Raw genomic sequence first — 23,367 nt, forward strand, 5'->3', positions numbered from 1 at the left:
CAATTCTCATTTAGGTCGCGTAGGCCAAAAACCGCTCGATCTAAAATTCGAGTTTCGGGCTGTGCACTGCTAAGCCAAATCTTAGAAAATTCATAACTTCCTCATACGAAGTCAGATTTGGACATTCTTTTTATGGACGCTCTCGGTTTAACGTATACTACAACTTTGGTTTAGATTACTAAGGCCAAAAAGTCCTCTATCGTAAATTCACTATTTTACGTTTCCCGGTGCCGTGCCGGTTTTGTCGCGAAACTTCGACGGGTCATAACTTCTTCGTTATAACTCGAATTTCGGCGTTCTTTATATCCCCGGAATCCTTGTTTCGACCACTACAACTTTACGTAAAGATATCGGTCTTATCTCATATTTTAATTTTGACGCTTATTTTTATTCTTTATTAATTATACCTTTATAATTAAGTTATAAGCACACATAATTCACATAGTATTCAAATATTTCATCTTTATTACTTCAAAAAGAGTTACAATAGTTGACCTAGACTATTACATCATCTAAAATGCTTAGCCCCGAAACCCGGGCGTTACAACCTGACACCAAATCAATGCAAAACTCTACTTGCCTCTCCGTAGACACCCCATGATCCTCGGGAAATACATCCCGAAAATATCGTACAACCGGTACACTGTCCAAATCTGTCGGGGTCTCCACCCTCGTATCCGAGATGTATGCCCAAAATCCCAAGTAACCCTGATGGAGAAGTCTCCTAGCCCTCACAGCCGAACAGAGGGTTGACACCTACGAGGCCCTCTCCCCATGAATAACCAGTTCTCCCCCACTTGGGGTTCGAACCCTCACTAGTTGGCGCTCGCAGTCTATCATGGCCCCATTGGCCCCCAACCAGTCCATTCCGACGATCACCTTCAGCCCTCGCAGCGGTATCGGAACCAGTTCGACACGAAAACTCTCCCCAAATACATTCAGGACACAGTCCCGATATACCCTCGCAGCACTCACAGTGCGGTCATCCGCAATCTCAACCTCAAGCGGGGAACCCAAAGTCCCCGGAGCATCCCGAAACTTCTTGATAAGCGCAAGAGATACGAAAGATCGGGTAGCTCCCGAATCGAAAAGAACATGAGCCGTTATACCATTGACAAAAAAAGGTCCCTAAACAGGAGAACATATATCTACATAAGCATAACAAATCAATATCAAGCAGGAAAATAAATTACGTACCAGCCATGACGTCTGGCGCTGCTCGAGCCTCCTCTGTGGTCAACTGAAATGCACGACTCTTCACCGCAGGAGCATCCGCCTTGGCAGGGCGGCCATCAGTGATCCTCATTATGGCGGGCGTAGGCGCCGTCACCGCTCCTCCCTTTCCCTGCAACCTCGGACAATCGGCCTTTTTATGGCCGATCTGGTTGCAGTGGAAACAAATCAAGCCCTTCTTGGGGCAGTCCTTGCTCACGTGGCCTGGATGACCACAAGTATAACATACCGGGCCCGTCACCCGGCAGACTCCACTGTGCGACCTCCCATATTTGGCACACCGGTCACAACCCTGCTGGCCCCTACCAGAAGAATCTGAGGTCTTAGGCTTTTTAGCCTGACCTACAGCTGTCTGAACCTGCTCTGGCTTCCGCTTGGTGCGAAGCTCCAACTCCATTTCCCGCTCCCAGGCCTTTTCCACTATCTCATTCAGGTTTTTGCACCCTATAAAGCTCATGAACTCACAGATATCATCCCTCAGCATGGAATGATACCTCGTCCTCCTCATATCCTCATCCATAGCATACTGCAGAATCGACAGTGCTCGCTCCCGAAACTTGACGGTGATCTCTGCCACAGTCTCGGTGGTCTGCTGTAGCTCCTGGAACTCCCTCACTAACTGTTGCACCTCAATAGATGGTGCAAACTCCAGATCAAAGCGCCTGACAAACTCCTCCCATGACATCTCAGCCACACCGACTGATCCGACTTGGCTAGTCACCTCCTCCCACCAATCCCTGCTCGGTCCCTCAACATACATGAGGCAAACCCCACCTTTGCCGCCTCGGGGCAAAAGCTCGTGCGTTGGGCATTCTCCATGTCTGTCACCCAACGTCGACTAGCTATGGGGTCCCTGAACCCGAAGAACTCAGGCGCTCCGCACGACTTGAACTCCCGGAACTAGGGAGTTCGGGCCCCGACCTGGCCCGCAGCAATCTCGGCTCGGAAAGACATGAGCCGCTCCTCCATGATCTCCATCATCCCTTCCTTGACGGTCCCGAAAATCACGGGGGTAGTGTCAAGGATGCCCCTCGTAACCTCAGCTGCGATGAGCTCGCGCAACCTCTCGTCAGTGGGCTCGGTATTGTAGCCCGACCCCGATCCCGATCCTGATCCTCCTGCTCCATGACGTGTCACCACCATTCTGAACTGAAAAATATACGATACAATATAATGACCAGGATCTTCAAAGGGATTCCTCTACAATGGTCTCCTTAGAGCTCCCAGATTTAACATTGGTTCGGGTACAGATCATGTGCTTTCAGTAGTACGGGCCCAATACTACATTCCACACCTACCTGTACCTTCCCCAAGGCTCTACCTGATAACTCTAATTCGCCCAGAACAAAACATATCCCACAAACTACCGCATAACTCAAATCCTAGGCTACCCTAAGATTTGGTCCATTCCCAACAAACCAGAGCCCAAATCAATCATAACAGGTTTCCCTATGCATGCAAATTATACACAGAACAGGATCAAATAAACTTTCGAATAACAGACTCTACCCTAGGACCACAACCAGACAAGGAACAGGAAATAAGGCCAAATCAATGATTCTAAGGCTATAAGATTCTAACCGTATACAATTTTTAAAGCATACACATAGCAAAATCCATCCCACTATTATATTCCAAATATCAGTATAGCATGGCTAACATATTGGGGGAACCACTTACTTGAGCTCGGCCGATTAAGCGCATTGCACTCTCCCTTTTTCGGTTTTAAGAAGTTTTAACTTTGATTTTTGAAAACAATTTAACCATTTCCTTAGTTTGAGATCTGACACACTCGAGAGTGTGCCCGAATCCTTCAAACCAAGGCTCTGATACCAACTTGTAACAACCCAAATTTCCAATAAAAATTTTCATTTTAAATAACCAAAACATTTCCAAAAGATATAAAATTTCCAAACACATTTGTTTTCAAAATCCATAACATCAGATAAATTATTCATACAATCAGAGTGTCCCAATGAAATGTCAGAGAGTGCATGCCGCGCCATCACGCCGAGCTCTTGCCCTTAGAACCTGAAGTACCTGAAACAACCAACAAACTGTAAGCTAATGCTTAGTGAGTTCCCCAGAGCATACCCCACACAATCCACATACTCACATAAACCACATCAGCCATAATAGCTACATAAACCACATAAGTCATGCATACAAACATATAAGGATGCCATGGAAACCCTGCAAGGTCGTACACCGGGTGCCACTGGAACCCCCATGTGGTCTTAACCCACTGTCATGGGAACCCCCACATGATCTACCTGCCACGGGAACCCCCACATGGTCTTCACTAACTGCCATGGGAACCCCCACATGGTCTTAGCTAACCTAAGCAATATCATGCAAGCTAATCATGCAAACATACTAGGATTCCATGGAAACCCTCCAAGGTCTTATACCAAATGTCATGGGAACCCCCACATGGTCTTAATTCACTGCCACAGGAACCCCCCGGGGTCTTCCATGCAAATGTCATACCAACATAACACATAATCAACTATCAATCCACATATCACATAATGGGCCGGCCTTGGTGCCTTTGACCCATTGGTATGGTGAGGAGACTCACCTCTCAAGAAATATCGAACCGGTAAAAATCCAATCCCAACACACAGCTCCGAACTCAACCGCCTACAACCACCATGTGACTAACTTCATCAAAATCCCGAAATACCAAGGATACCCTTAAAGTCAAACTTGGTCAACCATGGTTAAAGTCAAAGTCAACAATCAAGGTCAATAGTCCATGTTGACCCAACTCATCGAGTGCATCTATCAACTCGTCGAGTTCCTTCAGTCTTCAGAAAACCGAGAAAACCCTAGCCAACTCGCTGAGTCATCTCATCAACTCGTCGAGTTTGCTCAATAATCAGAAAGGTCGGGGGACCACGATCCAACTCGCCGAGTTGGATAAGCAACTCGTCGAGTTTTCCTAGTCCTATTTCATTCAGTCACTTCCAAGCGCGTCCAATGCCTCCAAACCATAGATCTGGTCCCCTAGGGCTGAGATACCACGTAAAGTTGCTAACTTTACGTCCATGCATGGTATCAAGAGGCTAAAAACACTAAAACTAAGCTTTATAAGAGACCTAGGGCATGGAGGAGGGTCAAGACTTGATAAAGATGACAACTTTAAGTCTCAGAATGCCATGAAATGTCTAGATCTAAAGTCACAACTTCAAGACATGCTCAGATCCAAGAATGACTCCAAAATAAGCTACTAAAGGCCATAAACTTCTCAATGAAGAGATCTATCAAATAAATGGTCAAGGTATCGACTTTATACCTTAATATGGCTGCCACAACAGAGAAATTTCAGGATCCAAAGCTTCTCCCTTCAACTAAGCACCACCAAACTTCAAGCTCCTTCAAGAAAGCACCAAAAATCACTATCCAAGCTCACACACACAAAATGAGAGAACAAGCACAAACTAGGGTTTCTCTGGACAAAGGGGGCGGTAAGGGAGGCTAACAATGAGGCTTAAGGCCTTTAAATAGGGTGCAAACCTTAAAAATTAGGGTTTTCCTTTCCAGCGTCTACTTGTTGAGTTGGGGCCTTCCAACTCGTTGAGTAGACCCTTAATCCCGCGTCCAAAACGATTCCTACACGACAAGTTAGAGCTCCCCAACTCGTTGAGTTCCAGCCCAAAACTCTAAAGTGTTAAGAAATAAATGATGCCTGAATCAAACGTTACAAAATCAATAATCCTCCAATGATAATATTACAGTCACTATGTAACACCTGTTTCGCAAAATAGATCAGTAGATGATATAAAAAGAGTCAAATACATAGTTTTTGAGGAAAACAATATGACACGACGTGACATGAAGGGTGTCACGACGTGGCATTCCAAAAGAAGAATGCGTATTCCGGATAGTTACCACGATGTGACAAGAAAAGTGTCACGACGTGGCGGACGCTGCAGCCTAAGCCTATGATTTTTAGGATTTTCTCTATATTTAAGCACCTTAACCTCAAATTAAGGCATCATTTTTCAGCCTCCAACCTCTTCATTTCCAAAACTCTAGCCCCATTGAGTGTTCTTGGTATTTTCGGCCATTTGAAGACTCATTTATCATATTTTGCTCCCTTGAGCTTGAAGATAATTTATGCCACATAAATGCAGATATTAAACTAAAATAAATGAATTATAGAAACAAAATAAATAAATAAATATCCACGGTATCTTAAAATTAAGGAAATACGTACTCAACGGTCCACATTCAAGTCGATCGATAAAAATCAGTCGATTCAATCCGTTCCAACACAAAACCATGGCTTCAATACTGAGGAAATTAAGAGACGTAGGTTGCTACTGCTACGTCAATGTGAAAGGTTAATTCGAGAAATCCTGTTTCCAAAATAGAAGCCCTTCAACCTAAACTATCAGCTTTTTGAATCGTCAGTCTGACCTCTTCAGCAAAGTCACGTTCTAATCTTCGCTGTGGAAGATAATGACCAGTAGACGTGTTAAACTTATTTGGGGTCTATGCTTTTGGTCCCATCGAAGACGAAAGATCCAAAATTTATAGGTACCACTATAGAATTCTTCCAATTCGATTATTCTACACATATTGTTCGTGGTCCTTCTTCTTCCTTTTCTGCTCCGTATTTAATGCGTTCAACGTTTCAATTAATGAAATAAAAGGACAAGACTTTGTCTGTTCATCATACAATAAGTTTGTGAGCATATACAACTCGCCGTAGTTGTTACTTTCATCCCTTCTTGAACTAGTCTCTGTTTATAGACAATTCTTACATACCCCAAAAGAAAATTCCCACAAATTGGCAAATTCTTTTTATTCTACTCTATCATAATCAGCCTCAGGTAGCTGCACAATAGGTGTTCGAAGAAATTACTGAAAAGTGAAAAGTTAAATTGTCTTTATTTTATGTGGCTACTGTTTTAAGTTCTACGTTTTTGTCGTTTACCTTGTGATATAGATTTTTCTTTCTCTCTTTCGCCAGCTGTGTAACAGCCATTACTTTTATAGTTTGATTACGACATTCTTTAGTTTCCTCTCTGGTTTTTCTTTAACTATAACTGGTCCCGAGTCGGTCAACTTTTTTGGGTTGTTGAATTCAAAAAAATCTCGTCTACAAATTGCATGCTACTTCTTTCATAAACTTTCGTCAGGTTGCCTAAATAGTAGAATTTTATAATTGAAAGATTACGTCTTTCATAAGTGGTGTTTCTCATATGGGAAAGTTATTATGTACAGAAGATGGAGATCACTTCAATAATATTCATCCTGGATGCATGTCTGGTGTATTTCCTGTTCTTGACTACCAAAATTGGCACTCTAATGTCAAAAAGATACTACCTCATAGAAAGCAAGCTAAGCAACAAAAGACTAATGGAGGAATCTTGCATTATCAAGACTCTTTTGAAACATCACAACTTTCATCGGGAAAAAGAAGTCTCATCCAGGTATATATATATATATATATATATATATATATATATATATATATATATATATATATATATATGTTCATTTACCATTAGATCTATCTAATGTTTTATTTTAACTTGCACAAAATGAATTGAAATTACATTTTTTTTTCTTCAGACAGATCAAAGTAATCGAAAACATAACTCACACAGAAGGTCAATTAAAGATCGTTTAAAGTCATTGGTTTCTGAAGACACTTTAAAGAATGACCATAAGAAACGAGGTCGAATGTTGCAAAGAACGTATTCAATTCATCATTTAGAAACCGATGAATGGGTTCATTATGCCAATAGTGAAGAGTTTAGTGAAAAAAACCCTGATAAAAAGGATACAAACAAGGAGATTAAGGATTATGTGGATATATCAGAAAATTCAAGAATCTTGCTAGATGGTTTAAAAGTCTCTCTTACAAAAGCAAAATTGACAAAATCAGGTTCTTTTCCCTCCATGTTAGGCAGTAGAAATTTGAGGCCTACTAAGCTAAAGCACAAGCTTAATGAGTTCTACTCGATGCCCAAAAACAAAAAGGGTTCAGATAATTGGGCACGAAAATTGGATTTATCAAAATTGGAATCTTTAATGATTGAATTAGATGATGAACAAGATGGAAAGAACATGGAAGATGATCTCAATAATGGCAGTGTTATGTCCATCAAAAGGATATGTTCCCTCAATGATAGACATGCCCAATTGTTTGACAATGGTGATACTAAGGAAGCCATTTTGTGCAGTTTTAGAAGCTTGAAGTTGACAAATCATATTAGCAACTCAGACTTCCAGTTAACTGATTTTTATTCATTATCTATTGAAGAAGAAAGTGGTCAGAAAACACAGGACATCAAGTCAAACACAGGACACCAATTAGAGTTTCAGATATCAAAAGGTAACTCGATATTAATAGTATTTCTTACCATTTCTTTCTTTGATATTCATGTTATGCAGTTTACAATTGACATGTTTACTTACATATTGCAGGGTTGAAACCATTATGTGTTTCAGAAGAAGGTGTTAAGGACAATATCAAGAGTGTAAATAGTAATACACATGATCACAATGATGAATACTTCAATTATGTAAGGGAGATATTGGAGCAATCAGGTTTCATCAAGAATGGCTTTGAGCAAACATGGTATTCCTCAAACCAGCTACTAAATCCTTCAATGTTTCAGGGTATAGAGTCTCAATATCAATGTGATCCAGAATCCTTTGAAGAAGAAGTCATTAAATTATCACATGATTTACATCGGTTTGAATTGGTTGATGAGACTTTGCTTAAATTGTATGAAAGATCATTCTCGTACTATCCAAAAGCTTTGTCCTATTCTTGCCACCTTAGTCCTGCCCCTAGTGGTAAACTTGTTCTTGAGGAAGTGTGGAAGAGTGTAAGCAGATTGCTGAAGTTAAATCCCAATAAGGATCAATCATTGGAGTATATTGTGTCGTGGGATTTAAATGTGGGTGGTGATTGGATGAATTTACAGATGGAATCCGAGTGCATTGCACTTGAGTTGGAAGATATGATTTTCAATGAACTTTTAGGAGATGTGTTTAGCTCTTAAGATAGTTAAGTAGTAGATATTGTGGGTTAATAGATTGTGTAAATATCTTCATATAGTTAGTTCAATATTTTGGTTTATCTTAGGAGATAAGTGTCAATGTTTATAGATATTTAGATACTATTTTTTTTTATCATGTAAGCTCTTGTATATATACCCTACTCAAAGGGTAACGGAATCAACAATTGGGAATATCTTGATTTTTCACTAGAACTCCACCGTTATCATCCTTAATATATCTAATGTTTCCTATGTCTTTGTCTTATCTCTTTGGCTTTTGTTAGCATGTAAGTTCCTTTCTCCCATTCTTTTGTGTCAAGTCTGAAGTCTCCTATGTGTTGTCATATGCCACATGACTTAGCTTTCTTCATCATTTTTCTTTGCCTCTTGATTTACTTCCTTGTATCTTTCCTTCACTGCGTCTCTTTACATGTTCTCCCCACATTCCATGTTAGAGTTGGGAGGAGAATAAGGTTTTTGAAATCGATAAGTAACTCGGATATTCTTGAAGGATTGTGTGAACACTTTTCGAATATGATATTTCGACCTTATTTATATTTATGTCTAGTTTACACGAAATCCAAATTATGAGGATAATCCTTCAAAGAACAATCTTAAATCAAAGCCATGATAAAAGACCATGCAATCGAGATTAATGTTGGTTTCATCCCTCAATTAAAGGATGACGGTTTCAAGGATAATTATGGATAATATATTCCGAAAATAATATTTTCCATAACATATAAATTTTTGGGACCCCCGCCAGGTGTGTTGCCCCCTTGACCCTATCATTTGGTTGAACCGAGAACAAAATAGTTTTATACAAGCATGCACTCCGCATCTCCTAACTTGTAATAAAATAAAGATTTGAACTCCATTGGTAATCTGTAAATTTCATTATACTAAAATGACATGGTGACACTAAAATCATCAACACTCCAAAAACTCATTAAAGCAAATTTGTTTAACATTAACCTTAGCTTCAACCGCCTCGCTTCACAACCATGATCTATAATGATTCTTGGCCTTCCTAGTTCCTTGTCGACATCCCCACCGTCTCTTTTATCACCTCTTTGGTGGACCGTGACATACTATTCCATAGCTACTCTGCATTCCTTGAACGATTAACGCCAAATTCTACATCCAAGACCACTCTATACCTAAAAGTGTTTGTAGTTATCCCCTTTAAATTATTCAAAATTATTTAAAATTTCACCACTTGGATACAAATAAAATCTATTTGTCTTTTTCCATAAAATAGTTATCAGTTCCATCAACTTCACAATCAAAGATCAGTCACTCTTAGTACATTCCACAACCTAGTACCCTCCTCACCCTTAGAGAACCCCATAAAAACTCTCTATGACCTCACTCTACCATGGACCTAATCCTGTGTTCTTAGTCTACCATAATCAATGGAACTCTAATCAAACTTGACACGTTTAAAAAACTTTATACTATTTTAAAAAAAAATTATTAGCTTCTTATCATTGGACAACAAAACGTTTTTAAATAGTCACCTCAAACATTAAGGCCATGTTTGATATACATCTGACCGAGTCAGGCCAGACATTTTTTTGACTCTGTCAGCTAAAGGTGTTTGACAAACTAAATTTGGGAGTCTGACTTAGAAAGCTTAATCTGATCGGGTAAGATGGAAAAAATCGGCTGACTGAGAAAGGGGAAGAAAAGGAGAAGGGTTTCCAAGTGTACCCTTGCCCTACCGAAGGAAGAAATCAACGACTCCATCGTTTCTTCTCCTCCTTTAACCCCGACTTTCTTCTCCCGCAACCAGCAATCGTCGACGATCCTCTTCTCATCGGTTCCGATTTTTTGAAGCCTCTTTCATCTTCTCATCAAGTACGCTTCTTCATTTTTCCTCTTCTCATCAGTTTCGATTTTTTGATAATATATGAGTTTCGATTTATGATTTTTTTGTTGAACATATATGGTTCTTCATTGAATTCTGAAAATTTCTCAATGAATTTAGGCCCTGTGCTCAATTTCATCATATTTCTTTTGTTTTAGAATTGTGCTCAATTTCAAGGAGGGAGAGAAACCTGCGATATTTGTTGCTCTTATTTTCTTGATTTGTAGCTGCAATTTGTATTAAATAACAAAGAAAACCTGCCGGTAAGGGATGATCGATTGCAACCTACTGGTAAGCTCCTGATGCATGTTATATGTTTGATAAAATGTGTGAACCAATATTTAGAGTTTATTATTGTTGTCTATTAGGGACACCAATTCTCTCTTTTTTATCAAAAACCTATGATATGGTAGATGAATCGGTATTAAACCAGATCATCTCATGGAGCGATAGTTCAAGGATAATGGTGCAAGCTTTCATTTTGTTCTATACATCTATAACATAGTTCTCTGTATATCATCTTTTCTCTTCCCCTCTGTAAATTTCTCAATGTAATCTGATACTTGACATTGATAATAAAGGTGTTTTTTTCTTGATCCATATTCTCACTTGGTTTTACAAGTTTTTTTTTTTTTTTTTTTTTTTTTTTTTGCTTATATTCTCACTTGACATAGAACTCTTCTGTCCTTCTTCCTTACCTTATATTAATGAGATGCACTGTTTAACTAGTGAATAAGAAGAATAATATTGTTGCTATATATTAATGAGATGTACAATCAAGCAGCATGGTAAAATGATTATTTTTCATCACCCAACATAGGGGTGTAAGTGAGCCGAGCTACTCGGGATCGACTCGTTAAAAGCTCGACTCAAGATCAAATTAAACGAGCCTGAGCCGAGCTCGAGCCTAAATATGAGGCTCGTTTATTAAACGAGCTCGATCCGAGCTTCAATTAGTGGGCTCGCGAGCGTAAACGAGCTTAAACGAACCTATATATATATATATATATATATATATATATATATATATATATATACATACGTACATACATATATATATATATATATATATATATGCTTATACATAGAGGCTCGTTTAGGCTCGATTAGGCTCGCGGGCCCACTAAATTGTTCACGAGCCGAGATCGAGCTTCATTTTAAGGCTCGAATCGAGCTCGAGCTTGGTCAGGCTCGGGCTCGGGTCGGCTCGTTTACACCCCTAACCTAACACATTCAGTCAGATGTACAATCAAACATAATGGTTTCTTACTCAATCAAGATTTATTACTCAGACAGACCTTTCCGAGTCAACACTTTGTCATTCAGCAACTATCAAATAGGACCTAAGTAAGGGGTCATTTGATATGGTGTCTAACTGGGTCCATAAAAAACCAATTAGCATGTTTGATAGGGATTGTAGAGCAAGGGACTCGGTCCAACAATTTCAGCAAACTCGGTCCTTGCTTTCCATTCGATGGACCGGGAACAAAAAAAATAATACCCACATTGCCCTATTAATTTTGCACGCCTACACTTCTGATATCACCCCCCCCGGTCGATTTTATCCCCTCGACGAAGCAACAACAGGAGCAACTTCGATCAACAGATAATAGTTTCTTCCTTTTTTCCTTCCTTCTTGTAACGCCCGGTTCCTGGTATGTATTTTAATAAAGAATTATTCATTTTTGCAAAGGGACTCGACGAGTTGGAGGCCCCAAACTCGTCGAGTAGGAATGGGAGATGTTTGGACGCAGGACTTGAAGTCTACCTGACGAGTCGAGAAGCCTCGACTCGACGAGTTAGGGTTTGCATCCTATTTAAACACCTTATATGGCCTCAACTACAGCCTCCATCACCTCCAGACCCTAGTCACGAAACCCTAACCCATTTTAAGTGTTCTTGAGCCATTGTTGTGTGTTTTTGGAGATTTTGAAGCTTAAGAAGGAAGAGGAAGCTTGGGGGGTTCAAAAGGAAGCAAGTAGATCCAGAGTTTGTGCTTCATTTCCTGTTCATTTGAGGTATAAAGTCTATACCTTGTCTATTGGTTTACTAGATCTTTTCATGGGGTAGTTTAGGGCTTTTTGGAGCATAATATGGAACCATTCTTGGATGCAAGCATGTTTTGGGGTATTAACTTCAAATCCAGAATCTTTGAGGGACTCCATGGCATAAAGGTGCCAACTTTATGGCCATAGGAGTCTCATGCATCCTATGAACCACTTTTTAGGGCTTTTTGAGCTAAATAGCCCATGCATGAACGTAATGTTTGTAACTTTACGTGTTATATCGACCCTAGGAGGCCAAATCTATGCTTTGGATGCATTAAGCCCGACCCAGAACGACTGTATGGATTTGGACTTTGGGGGACTCGACGAGTCGTTCATACGACTTGGCAAGTTGGTTCGTGGTTCCCCAACATTTTCTGTCACTAATCAAAGTCGTTGAGTCTAGAAGATGACTCAGCGAGTTGGACGTGTTTATGGACTTGAAGATCAAAGAACTCGACGAGTTCAAGGATGAACTTGGCGAGTTGAAAGCAAAATGTCCCAACTGATATGAAGAAGAACTCGACGAGTTCAAGGATGAACTCGGTGAGTTATGAGTGAAATGCCCCGAATCGTATGAAGGGAGACTCGACGAGTTCATGGAGGAACTCGACGAGTATGATCGAGACCCTAGAGTTTTATGGACCCGGGAACTCGACGAGTTGATGGACCAACTCAGCGAGTTGAGTCAACCAGGGTGTTGACTTTGACTTTGACCTTTGACCAGAGTTGACCTTTAAAGGGGTTGTTGTGTGTAGGAGTTTGAGAGGAGTTGATCCCAGCACCGAGGACAGTTCAGCTACTTCACGACATTGAGGTGAGTTATCTTCCGGTAAACGTGGGTCTAAGGCCACAATGTCGGCCCACTAGTAGGACTTATAAGTTAGATGATTGTCTATAATTGTCTGGTATGCCACTATCTGTTATTCTATATGTGTTAGTATATTACTATGTGGTAGTGGTAGGGGTGAAATAGTCCCCGGTTACCGGTTGAAAGATACCAAAGGGGAGGCCAACACCCAAATTTCTTCATTGAATGTTCTGTTTAATTTATTCCCACGATCAGCTACGTCTTTGCCTTCTCCATTAAGAATTTTTTTTAATTGTTTGATGATTTCTTCCCCCCATTCATTCCTTCTGTTTTTGGCTGAGAAATATATGAGTTTTTAGTGGGATTTCGTTTTTGCTGAAATGTATACGAGTTATGTGTTTGGCTGAGATATATACGATATTTATTCATATTCATGTTTTGTTGTTTTATGTTTTTGCTGCTTTATTAATATTCTTGTTTTGATTTTGGTTATGTTTTTGGTTGTTGCAATAGGTGAAGACTCAAAAATTCTGTTAATATTTAGGATGTTTTTGCTATGATTTTGTTTGTTTTTTGGCTGTTATTTATTTTATTGTTATTGATATTACATTGCTTTTAAATGATAGATTAGATGTTATGTGTATGTGTGTATATTTATGAGTATTTGTGTATATGTGTATATGTATATATGTTTGTGTATATGTATATATGTTTGTGTATATGTGTGCATATTTGTGTGTATATTGGTGTATACGTGTATATATGTATATATTTGTGTAACATGTTTAGGATTCATTTATTCCATAGACATGGTAGAAAAGAGAAGTAGAGCTAGTTGGTCTTTGGATTTTGTGAACAAAACTTTTCTTGATGCATGTATACAAGAACTAACAAGTAACGATCGGGAATGTAGTGGTCTCAAAGGAACCTCATGGAATACAATAACTGAAAAACTAAAAAAAGAACATGACTTTGTTGTTGACAAAAAACAAATGAAATATCGTTATGACTACTTGAAAAGCAAGTATACAGTTTGGTTGAAATTAAAAAACAAAACTGAGAATCTCTATAATCCTATAACAAACACGTTTCAAATGACGGATGAAGAGTGGAAAGCGGAAAATGTATTCTTTTAATTTAAAACACATTATTATTTTGTTTTAAAAGTTTAATAATAAAATCATTTTTTCAAGCAGTTGAACAAGATGGTTGAGAAATTAAGAAATGCGCCCCTCCTTTACCCAGATCTATGCACCCAGTTGTTTGATGGTGCGACCTCGATCGGTTCTGCCAGTTGGGGACCATCTTCGACACTCCCTCATCCCGCAGAAGTGTTTACTACACAAGATTATGAGGATATCGAGATGGTAGATCCACCACCTCAAATGGATATCCCAACCTCAGCTTCAACAGTACCACCTATAAGTGGTTCACCTGCAAGTGAAGATTCCTTTGGTCGTTCCAAAAACAAAAGAGGAAAACGAAATGTACTCGCACCCAAGGACACATTGAATGATGACATAAGCGAGGTTGGCAAGGAAATTATGAAGGCGACACATGCATTCGTGCAAACAAATAATCTTGAAAATGAGATGGATGAATGTATTGACAAATTGAAAGGCTTAGAGTGGGGAAATTCTGATCCGAAATACATCATTGCTCTTATGTTATTCGCTGAAAATATTGGTAACAGAAAAATTTGGTTACGTCTCGAGTCTTCGACTTGTGAGTTGTGGGTGAAAAGTGCGGGAAAGAATTTTGGATTACTTGGTTGACTTTAGTATGACTTTAGGATGTTTTTGGCTATGTTTTATGAATTTATATTATGGTATTATGGTACATGTTATGGATTTTAATATTTAGGGCTGTTATGTGTTATATTTAGGATTTTTTTTATGTTTAGGTTTTTATGTGTTATGTTTAGGATTGTTATATAGTATCGATTTTTATGTTATTGATTTTTATGTGATCGATTTATATGTTATGGATTTTTATGTGATAGAGTTATATGTTATGGATTTATATGTTATTGATTTATGTTATAAATGTATGTGATTTATATTTAACATTTAATAGGTTACATATGGATAAGGAAGGTGAGTTTTTAGGTTTCCTCATACTCTCATGGTATTGGTTGATGTTGGTCCGAAAAAGGAAAAAAAGAATTGAAAGAATAAAAGCTAGCAAATCGGAAGAAATCGGGCATACGTATACACAAGATTGGATACACGGATGTCCTATACAATGTTACGATATGATGCGTCTTTCACAAGATGCATTTGTATTATTATGCAATCATTTTACTCAAAGAAATTGCTTGCAACGTAGTAGGTTGTGACATCCCCATTTTCACGCCCAGAAAAGACCGATTTTGTTTATGCTTTATAAAAATCAGAGTACTTATTTTAATAAAAATGTTGCGGAATTTGTTCCCAGAAAAAACATGATAAATACGTTATCAAAGCATTTCCGAAGAAATGTAATTTTTATTCATTTTAAAACATTTGGGATGTCATTGTCAATATAGAAACATAAGCATAAACAGAACTTACATTCATTATCACTAGTGATTTATATCTCCTTAATCTCTCAGTGTAATGTAACTCATATCGACACCTGTGATACAAATAAGCTTGAGTGGGTCAGGTTGGGAAACCTGGTGAGTACATAGGGTTTTCAACCCACAATAATATAATTATTATGTTTAAACATCAAACAATCAACCCAATTACTCATCCCCGTTATCTTCTTCACTCTTAAGGATCTACCCTAAGAATCATCTATCCTGCATCCGTTCATTTCAAAGTCCATGACTTCCAGGGTTTGTATAACATTCACTAAGTCCATAGCTGCCAATGCTTGTTCGTAAAGCACTAATTCCATAGCTGCTAAAGTTCATTCATCGGGTACTAAATCCATAGCTACCAGTGTTTATCTAATAAGTACTAAGTCCATAGCTACCAACGTTTATCTAACCGGTACTAAGTCCATAGCTACCAGCGTTTATCTAATAGGTTCTAAGTCCATAGCTACCAACGTTTATCTATCAGGTACTAAGTCCATAGCTACCAACGTTTATCTAATAGGCACTAAGTCCATAGCTGCCGATGTTAATTATTAGGCACTAAGTCTATAGCTGCCAATGTTCACTCATATCATCTTTCATCTCTCATCATTCTCCTACCCATGTTTTACCCAACATATTCGTAGATATAAAATACATATACAGTTTAAATCATTTAAAACATGTATAAAATCGTTCATCCGGCATAGATAACAAGTATACAGACAATATGCACACATAGCACGTAATTTATATAAAATACTTCATATCTATGTGTAAGATGAAAGTAACTATGCACTCACTTGATAAGGTGGTGACTCGGTACTCGGACAACACTTCGTTTACTTAAAACAACTTCTTTCGACAAAACAACGAGTTTTCCTCAAAACCAGGCTCCGCCGAAGCAGAGTTTTTGAGCCGAAGGATCTTCTTTTCGGAGCCGTCGAGCGCTCCGGGGCTTCTGCCTCGTGCTAGGGGGTTCCCTAGGCTTTTTGGGGGGTTTTAGGGCTTAAAGAAATGTTCTAGAGAGAGAAAGAAGGGATTGAAGGTGTGAGGAATGAGCTTCACCCGACACCTCTATTTATAGGCTGGCTGGGACGTCACTACGTCGTGGTGCCTATCACCACTTCGTGGTGTTGCGTAAGCTCCAAGGTTTCGTCTGGTCCTGACACGTGGCATCGCACACAAGGTGGAAATTAGCCGATTTTCAAAAATTCATAACTTTCGCATACGAGCTCCGTTTTCGACGTTCTTTTTTTCCACGCATAGGTAAAAACAAGATCTACAGCTTTCATTTAGACTCCATCGGCTAATTCTCGACCGATCTTAAATTTAACAGTACGAGGATATTATACTGTTAAATGTCCGTGTAAAATTCATAACTTCTTCATACGGACTCCGTTTTCGTCTGTCTTTTTACCGTTGAGTTCCTATTAATGAGATCTTCAACTATCACTTAGGTCGCGTAGGCCAAAAACCGCTCGATCTAAAATTCGAGTTTCGGGCCGTGCACTGCTATGCCAAATCTTAGAAAATTCATAACTTCCTCATACAAAGTCAGATTTGGGCGTTTTTTTTGTATGTTCTAGGTTTAACGTATACTACAATTTTGTTTAAAATTCTAGGTCCAAAAAGGCTTCTATCGTAAATTCACTATTTACGCTTCCCGGTGTCATGCCGGTTTTGCCGTAAAACTTCGACGGGCCATAACTTCTTCGTTATAACTCGGATTTCGGCGTTCTTTATATGTACGGAACCCTTGTAACATATACTACCACTTGGTTAAGACTATTCCTTATAAATAATCTTCCATCAAAAACTCATTTTTGATGCTCATTGTCTTTAAATTGACTAGCCCGGATCTACGGGCGTTACAATTATCTCCCCCTTAGGATGATTACGTCCCGGAATCATCAACGAAACAGGACTTGTGTAATGACTCCATACGTTATCTCTTCATCCTAGGTAATAACCGTAACTTCTATGTTGCTTCGAACGAGTATCTAACTCTTGGACTTCTTGACTGCAGGCGGTGCTCGATCTTGCACTTGCTCCCTATCTCACGTTAGACTCCAAATTATGACCTTCAAGTCACAATCTCGATCCTCACTGGATACGAACTTAAGATAAGTTCTTTTATTACTACAATGGACCGATGTGTCATATTCTAATGACCTATCATCGTATGTTGCAACGCTTAGACTCAGGTCTCTTAGAGTCAAATTCCAGAACAGACTATACCTACCTTCATGTTCTAATGGGATATAATCACATCTTAAAAGGTAGCAATTCTAGCTACAAGCAACTATCGTGATACCTCTACTGATCGCTTTGATTATCTTTTATTTCAATCTTTCGGCTTAAGTCAGATGCTACATCGAACTTGGTTCTCTAAACCACATAACATACTCATCGTAGTCAGACTCAATTTGTTATGACCACTAGGGTCGGAATAACAATCATCTTCTTAGTCATTATCGAAACAATGGTAATGACATACATGAACAAAACGGAATCAACTACTAGCTTCTTGGTAACCTTGTGACTTTCCCTGATCCAAGTGCGAGTCCTGTGCTTCCGGTAGTATATGCCTCTACTACCATTCACACCTACTCATACTCGTCCCAAGTATTGTCTCGCAGTTTTCCAAGTTACTATCACAAAGACAATTTTAACACATACAAATGTGTCCAAACAATCATATAATTTTTCCTAGACTCTACTAGGACTTCTTCCACGCGTATATTCAATCATCAATTCTGCTTTAACTCGGTTGGTGATGGAAATGTCAGACGATGGGATAACTTCCTCGATTATACCAAAAATCTTTCTTTCTGCTAATCGAAAGTGTACTTCTCTCGTACTAGACATATTATTTCTTAGACACGTTCTAAAGACAAGATATCACTCTTACGATATCTTTCGATAGGTACCACACAGTATCGTAAGCCTTCTCATTTCCTCAATTTACTCAATTCACTACTAGTCTTCACCATGATGTTTTGCACACCAAAGCAGTCGTTTGGTGTATCGAGACGAGAATAAAGATAGAGGAAGGTTTAGACGCTTATTCGTCCTTATTACCTCGAAAAATTATATGCCAGTTCTAATATCGTAATTAAACGTTTAGAAATCTGAACACATGAAATTTCCAGATCCGGTCGGCAACAGACCATAGATCCGATCAAACGATAGCATAAAGCATCACAAATTATTAAGCATATAAAAGCATCTTAGGCATTTTCCCTAAATTAGCTAGTGCTGGTGTCTATTTAGGTGTACTACCTAAAATATATTAGACACACTCCTCACAATCATTTCTTAGCATTCTAAGTTTAAGTCTAGAAATAAATCTTTATTCCTAGTTCGCTTAAACTAATGCTCTGATACCAACTGTGACATCCCTATTTTCACGGCCAGAAAAGACCGATTTTGTTTATGCTTTATAAAAATCAGAGTACTTCTTTTAATAAAAATGTTGCGGAATTGTTCCCAGAAAAAACATGATAAATACGTTATCAAAGCATTTCCGAAGAAATGTAATTTTTATTCATTTTAAAACATTTGGGATGTCATTGTTAATATAGAAACATAAGCATAAACAGAACTTACATTCATTATCACTAGTGATTTATATCTCCTTAATCTCTCAGTGTAATGTAACTTCATATCGACACCTGTGATACAAATAAGCTTGAGTGGGTCAGGTTGGGAAACCTGGTGAGTATATAGGGTTTTCAACCCACAATAATATAGTTATTATGTTTAAACATCAAACAATCAACCCAATTACCCATCCCCGTTATCTTCTTTACTCTTAAGGATCTACCCTAAGAATCATCTATCCTGCATCCGTTCATTTCAAAGTCCATTACTTCCAGAGTTTGAATAACAGACACTAAGTCCATAGCTGCCAATGCTCGTTCGTAAAGCACTAATTCCATAGCTGCTAAAGTTTATTCATCGGGTACTAAATCAATAGCTACCAGTGTTTATCTAATAAGTACTAAGTCCATAGCTACCAACGTTTATCTAACCGGTACTAAGTCCATAGCTACCAGCGTTTATCTAATAGGTTATAAGTCCATAGCTACCAACGTTTATCTATCAGGTACTAAGTCCATAGCTACCAACGTTTATCTAATAGGCACTAAGTCCATAGCTGTCGATGTTAATTATTAGGCACTAAGTCTATAGCTGCCAATGTTCACTCATATCATCTTTCATCTCTCATCATTCTCCTACCCATGTTTTACCCAACATATTCGTAGATATAAAATACATATACAGTTTAAATCATTTAAAACATGTATAAAATCGTTCATCCGGCATAGATAACAAGTATACAGACAATATGCACACATAGCACGTAATTTATATAAAATACTTCATATCTATGTGTAAGATGAAAGTAAATATGCACTCACTTGATAAGGTGGTGACTCGGTACTCGGACAACGCTTCGTTTACTTAAAACAACTTCTTTCGACAAAACAACGGGTTTTCCTCAAAACTGGGCTCTGCCGAAACAGAGTTTCTGAGCCGAAGGCTCTTCTTTTCGGAGCCGTCGGGCGCTCCGGGGCTTCCGCCTCGTGCTAGGGGGTTCCCTAGGCTTGTTTTTTTTTTTTGAGGGGGGGGGGGGGGGGTTAGGGCTTAGAGAGATGTTCTAGAGAGAGAAAGAAGGGATTGAAGGTGTGAGGAATGAGCTTCATCCGACACGTCTATTTATAGGCTGCCTGGGACGTCAACATGTCGTGGTGCCTCTCACCACGTTGTGGTGTTGCGTAGGCTCCAAGGTTTCGCCTGGTGCTGACACGTGGCATCGAACACAGGGTGGAAATTAGCCGATTTTAAAAAATTCATAACTTTCGCATACGAGCTCCGTTTTCGACGTTCTTTTTTTCCACGCATAGGTAAAAACAAGATCTACAACTTTGATTTAGACTCCATCGGCTAATTCTCGACCGATCTTAAATTTAACAGTACGAGGATATTATACTGTTAAATGTCCGTGTAAAATTCATAACTTCTTCATACGGACTCCGTTTTCGTCTGTCTTTTTACCGTTGAGTTCCTATTAATGAGATCTTCAACTATCACTTAGGTCGCGTAGGCCAAAAACCGCTCGATCTAAAATTCGAGTTTCGGGCCGTGCACTGCTATGCCAAATCTTAGAAAATTCATAACTTCCTCATACAAAGTCAGATTTGGGCGTTTTTTTGTATGTTCTAGGTTTAACGTATACTACAATTTTGTTTAAAATTCTAGGTCCAAAAAGGCTTCTATCGTAAATTCACTATTTACGCTTTCCGGTGTCATGCCGGTTTTGCCGTAAAACTTCGACGGGCCATAACTTCTTCGTTATAACTCGGATTTCGGCGTTCTTTATATGTACGGAACCCTTGTAACATATACTACCACTTGGTTAAGACTATTCCTTCTAAATAATCTTCCATCAAAAACTCATTTTTGATGCTCATTGTCTCTAAATTGACTAGCCCGGATCTGCGGGCGTTACATAGGTCAATAAGCGTTGAAGAGAAAATGACTATATTTTTACATGTTATAGGACATAACGAACGTTTTCGAGCTATTAAAGGAAGGTTTTACCACTCCACACAAACGATTTATCAATGTTTTCCCGAGGTCCTAAGTGCAATGATGTGTTTTGCAAGAGAAATTATAGTACAAACATTTTCTAATACAACAAGACATACTTCGGAACGACATAGGGGAAGAGGAAAAGGTGAATGTTATCGAAATATAATAGGAATTTATGATTTTAATATGATATTCACCTTTTGTATGGGCTGGATGGGAGGGCATAACACATGATTCAAAAGTTTTGAATGAAGTTGCATATATAATAAATGTGTTGGGTTTCCCTTCCCTTAATCAGGTATGTAATCTTTTATAACTTTTATTATCTATATTCTTTATATAATTAGTATTACCTTTTTCACCAACACACACATATAATAAACGTGACACTAATTTATAGATAAATATTACCTTTGTGACGCTGCATATACCAAAACACGTGGATTTATGGCTCCCTACTGCAATACTAGGTATTGGTTAGCCGATTTTCGAAGAAACATGGCTTTAACTAAGGAAGAAAGGTTCAATCATGCTCATGCAAAACTTAGAAATGTTATTGAACGTGCATATGGTGTATTGAAGGCGAGATTCCTAATCTTAAAACGAATGGCTCCTTATCTGTTTCCAGTGCAAAGAGACATAGTCATTGCGTGTGTCGCGGTCCATAATTTTCTATGGAAATTCAATATTCAAGATGACTTATTTACAAACTTTGAACAAAACAATATGGATAATCCAAACGTGCAATGTGGAGGAAGTGAGGGCCAAAATGTACAAGGCATACAATGGGGTTCAGAAGCTGTTGAATATATGGCTACTTTGCGTAACCAAATTGCTAATCAACTATTTTTAAATGGTTAACGTTAAATATTTATGCAAATTATTATGTTGTTTTTTATTTGTATTTCAATTTGTATTTGGATTTTATACGACAATTTGTATTTGGATTTTAAATGATATATGTTTTATTTAGATTTTATGTGATAGTTAGTATTTGTATAATTATTTTATCTAGCACAGCATAAAGGTTATACGATCATTTTTTATCATTCACCACAGTCAATCAGATAAATAATCAAACAATATAAACTCGGTCAGATGTTGACACATTCAGAACTTGTAACCCAGTCAGCTCTAACCTAGTTAGCAACTATTAGCAACTATCAAACTACCTCTAACTTAATCCACATAGCTACTGTTTGTTTTTTCGAAGCGAAAATCCATGAAGTTTGCGGACCACCTCTGCAACTCTTTACAGCAGAAGAGGTGGACCAAACGGCTGCTATATGTAATAAGAAGTTTGTTTGTTTTTTTTAACATCTACTGGCTGCTGCAATAAATTGAAATTGAAATATACTGATTTTACAACTGAATATAGTTTTCAACACCGAAATTTTTAATAATTCTAGTCTTAAAACATTAAAAGAATACTAAAAAGAACATATAAAAAACAAAAATATAAAATTTCTAAAAAAACGTAAAAGAAGCTATCAATTTTTTTCTTGAAAAACAAATTTTAAAGAACATAAAAAAAGGAAATTATAAAAAATTAAGAAAAATATTGCAAACAGTTTCTAGAAAATTCGTAAAAGAATCACACATGTTAAAAAATATATATAAACGAAACTGAAAATATTATTAAAAGAAACGCTAAAATAGTTTAAAAAATTCAAAGTTTTTTAAAAAACATCAAGTTTTAAAAAAATTATGGAAACTATAAAAAGAAATTGTATCAAATCCATAAATTAAAGTTTTAAAAAAAATCAAAGTTTAAAAAAAAAATCAAATTATACCATATTTCTAAAAAAAATCACTTCATAAAAATGAAAAGCCGACCATGTTTGAAGATGCAAGTCAAGTACTATACCGCGTATAACAGACACAAAGATTTTATAGTCGAAACCTTTCATAAAAGAAACTGATGCGATAAAGCCAGCCTCTTATTCATCTTGTAACTTATTTTTAGATCAAAAGTATATGATTAATATAACCGATAAGCAGAAACATACAAGTGATATTCTTATTATCGAATGTGTAGAAGGATAAAATGTAAAGTTACCGGAACATTTTTATTTATTATTACTTTTTTTTAGAACGACCTTTTTAGGAAGAAAATGACCAAATTAAAATTTAATCAGTAACAGAGAGCAATGTCAAGGTTCTAAATGTTTATATATAAATGTTCGGGGTTTTAATTGAAAATTTGTACCAAAATTCTT

General features: G+C 37.9%; 1 protein-coding gene across 1 annotated transcript; it reads left to right on the forward strand.

Annotated features, from left to right (window-relative positions):
- The first annotated feature begins 5,617 nt into the window (after positions 1–5,617).
- LOC145128402 (uncharacterized) lies at positions 5,618–8,465 on the forward strand. Its single transcript, XM_079063201.1, has 4 exons — positions 5,618–5,778; positions 6,469–6,677; positions 6,820–7,585; positions 7,678–8,465. The coding sequence occupies exons 1-4, from the start codon at positions 5,736–5,738 to the stop codon at positions 8,259–8,261; spliced, it is 1,602 nt and encodes a 533-aa protein (XP_078919327.1). The 5' UTR covers positions 5,618–5,735; the 3' UTR covers positions 8,262–8,465.
- The last annotated feature ends 14,902 nt before the right edge of the window (positions 8,466–23,367 follow it).

Source organism: Lactuca virosa, chromosome 8 (genome assembly GCF_052849685.1).
Source record: "Lactuca virosa cultivar CGN04683 chromosome 8, Lactuca_virosa_CGN04683_v6, whole genome shotgun sequence".
Lineage (NCBI taxonomy): Eukaryota > Viridiplantae > Streptophyta > Magnoliopsida > Asterales > Asteraceae > Lactuca > Lactuca virosa.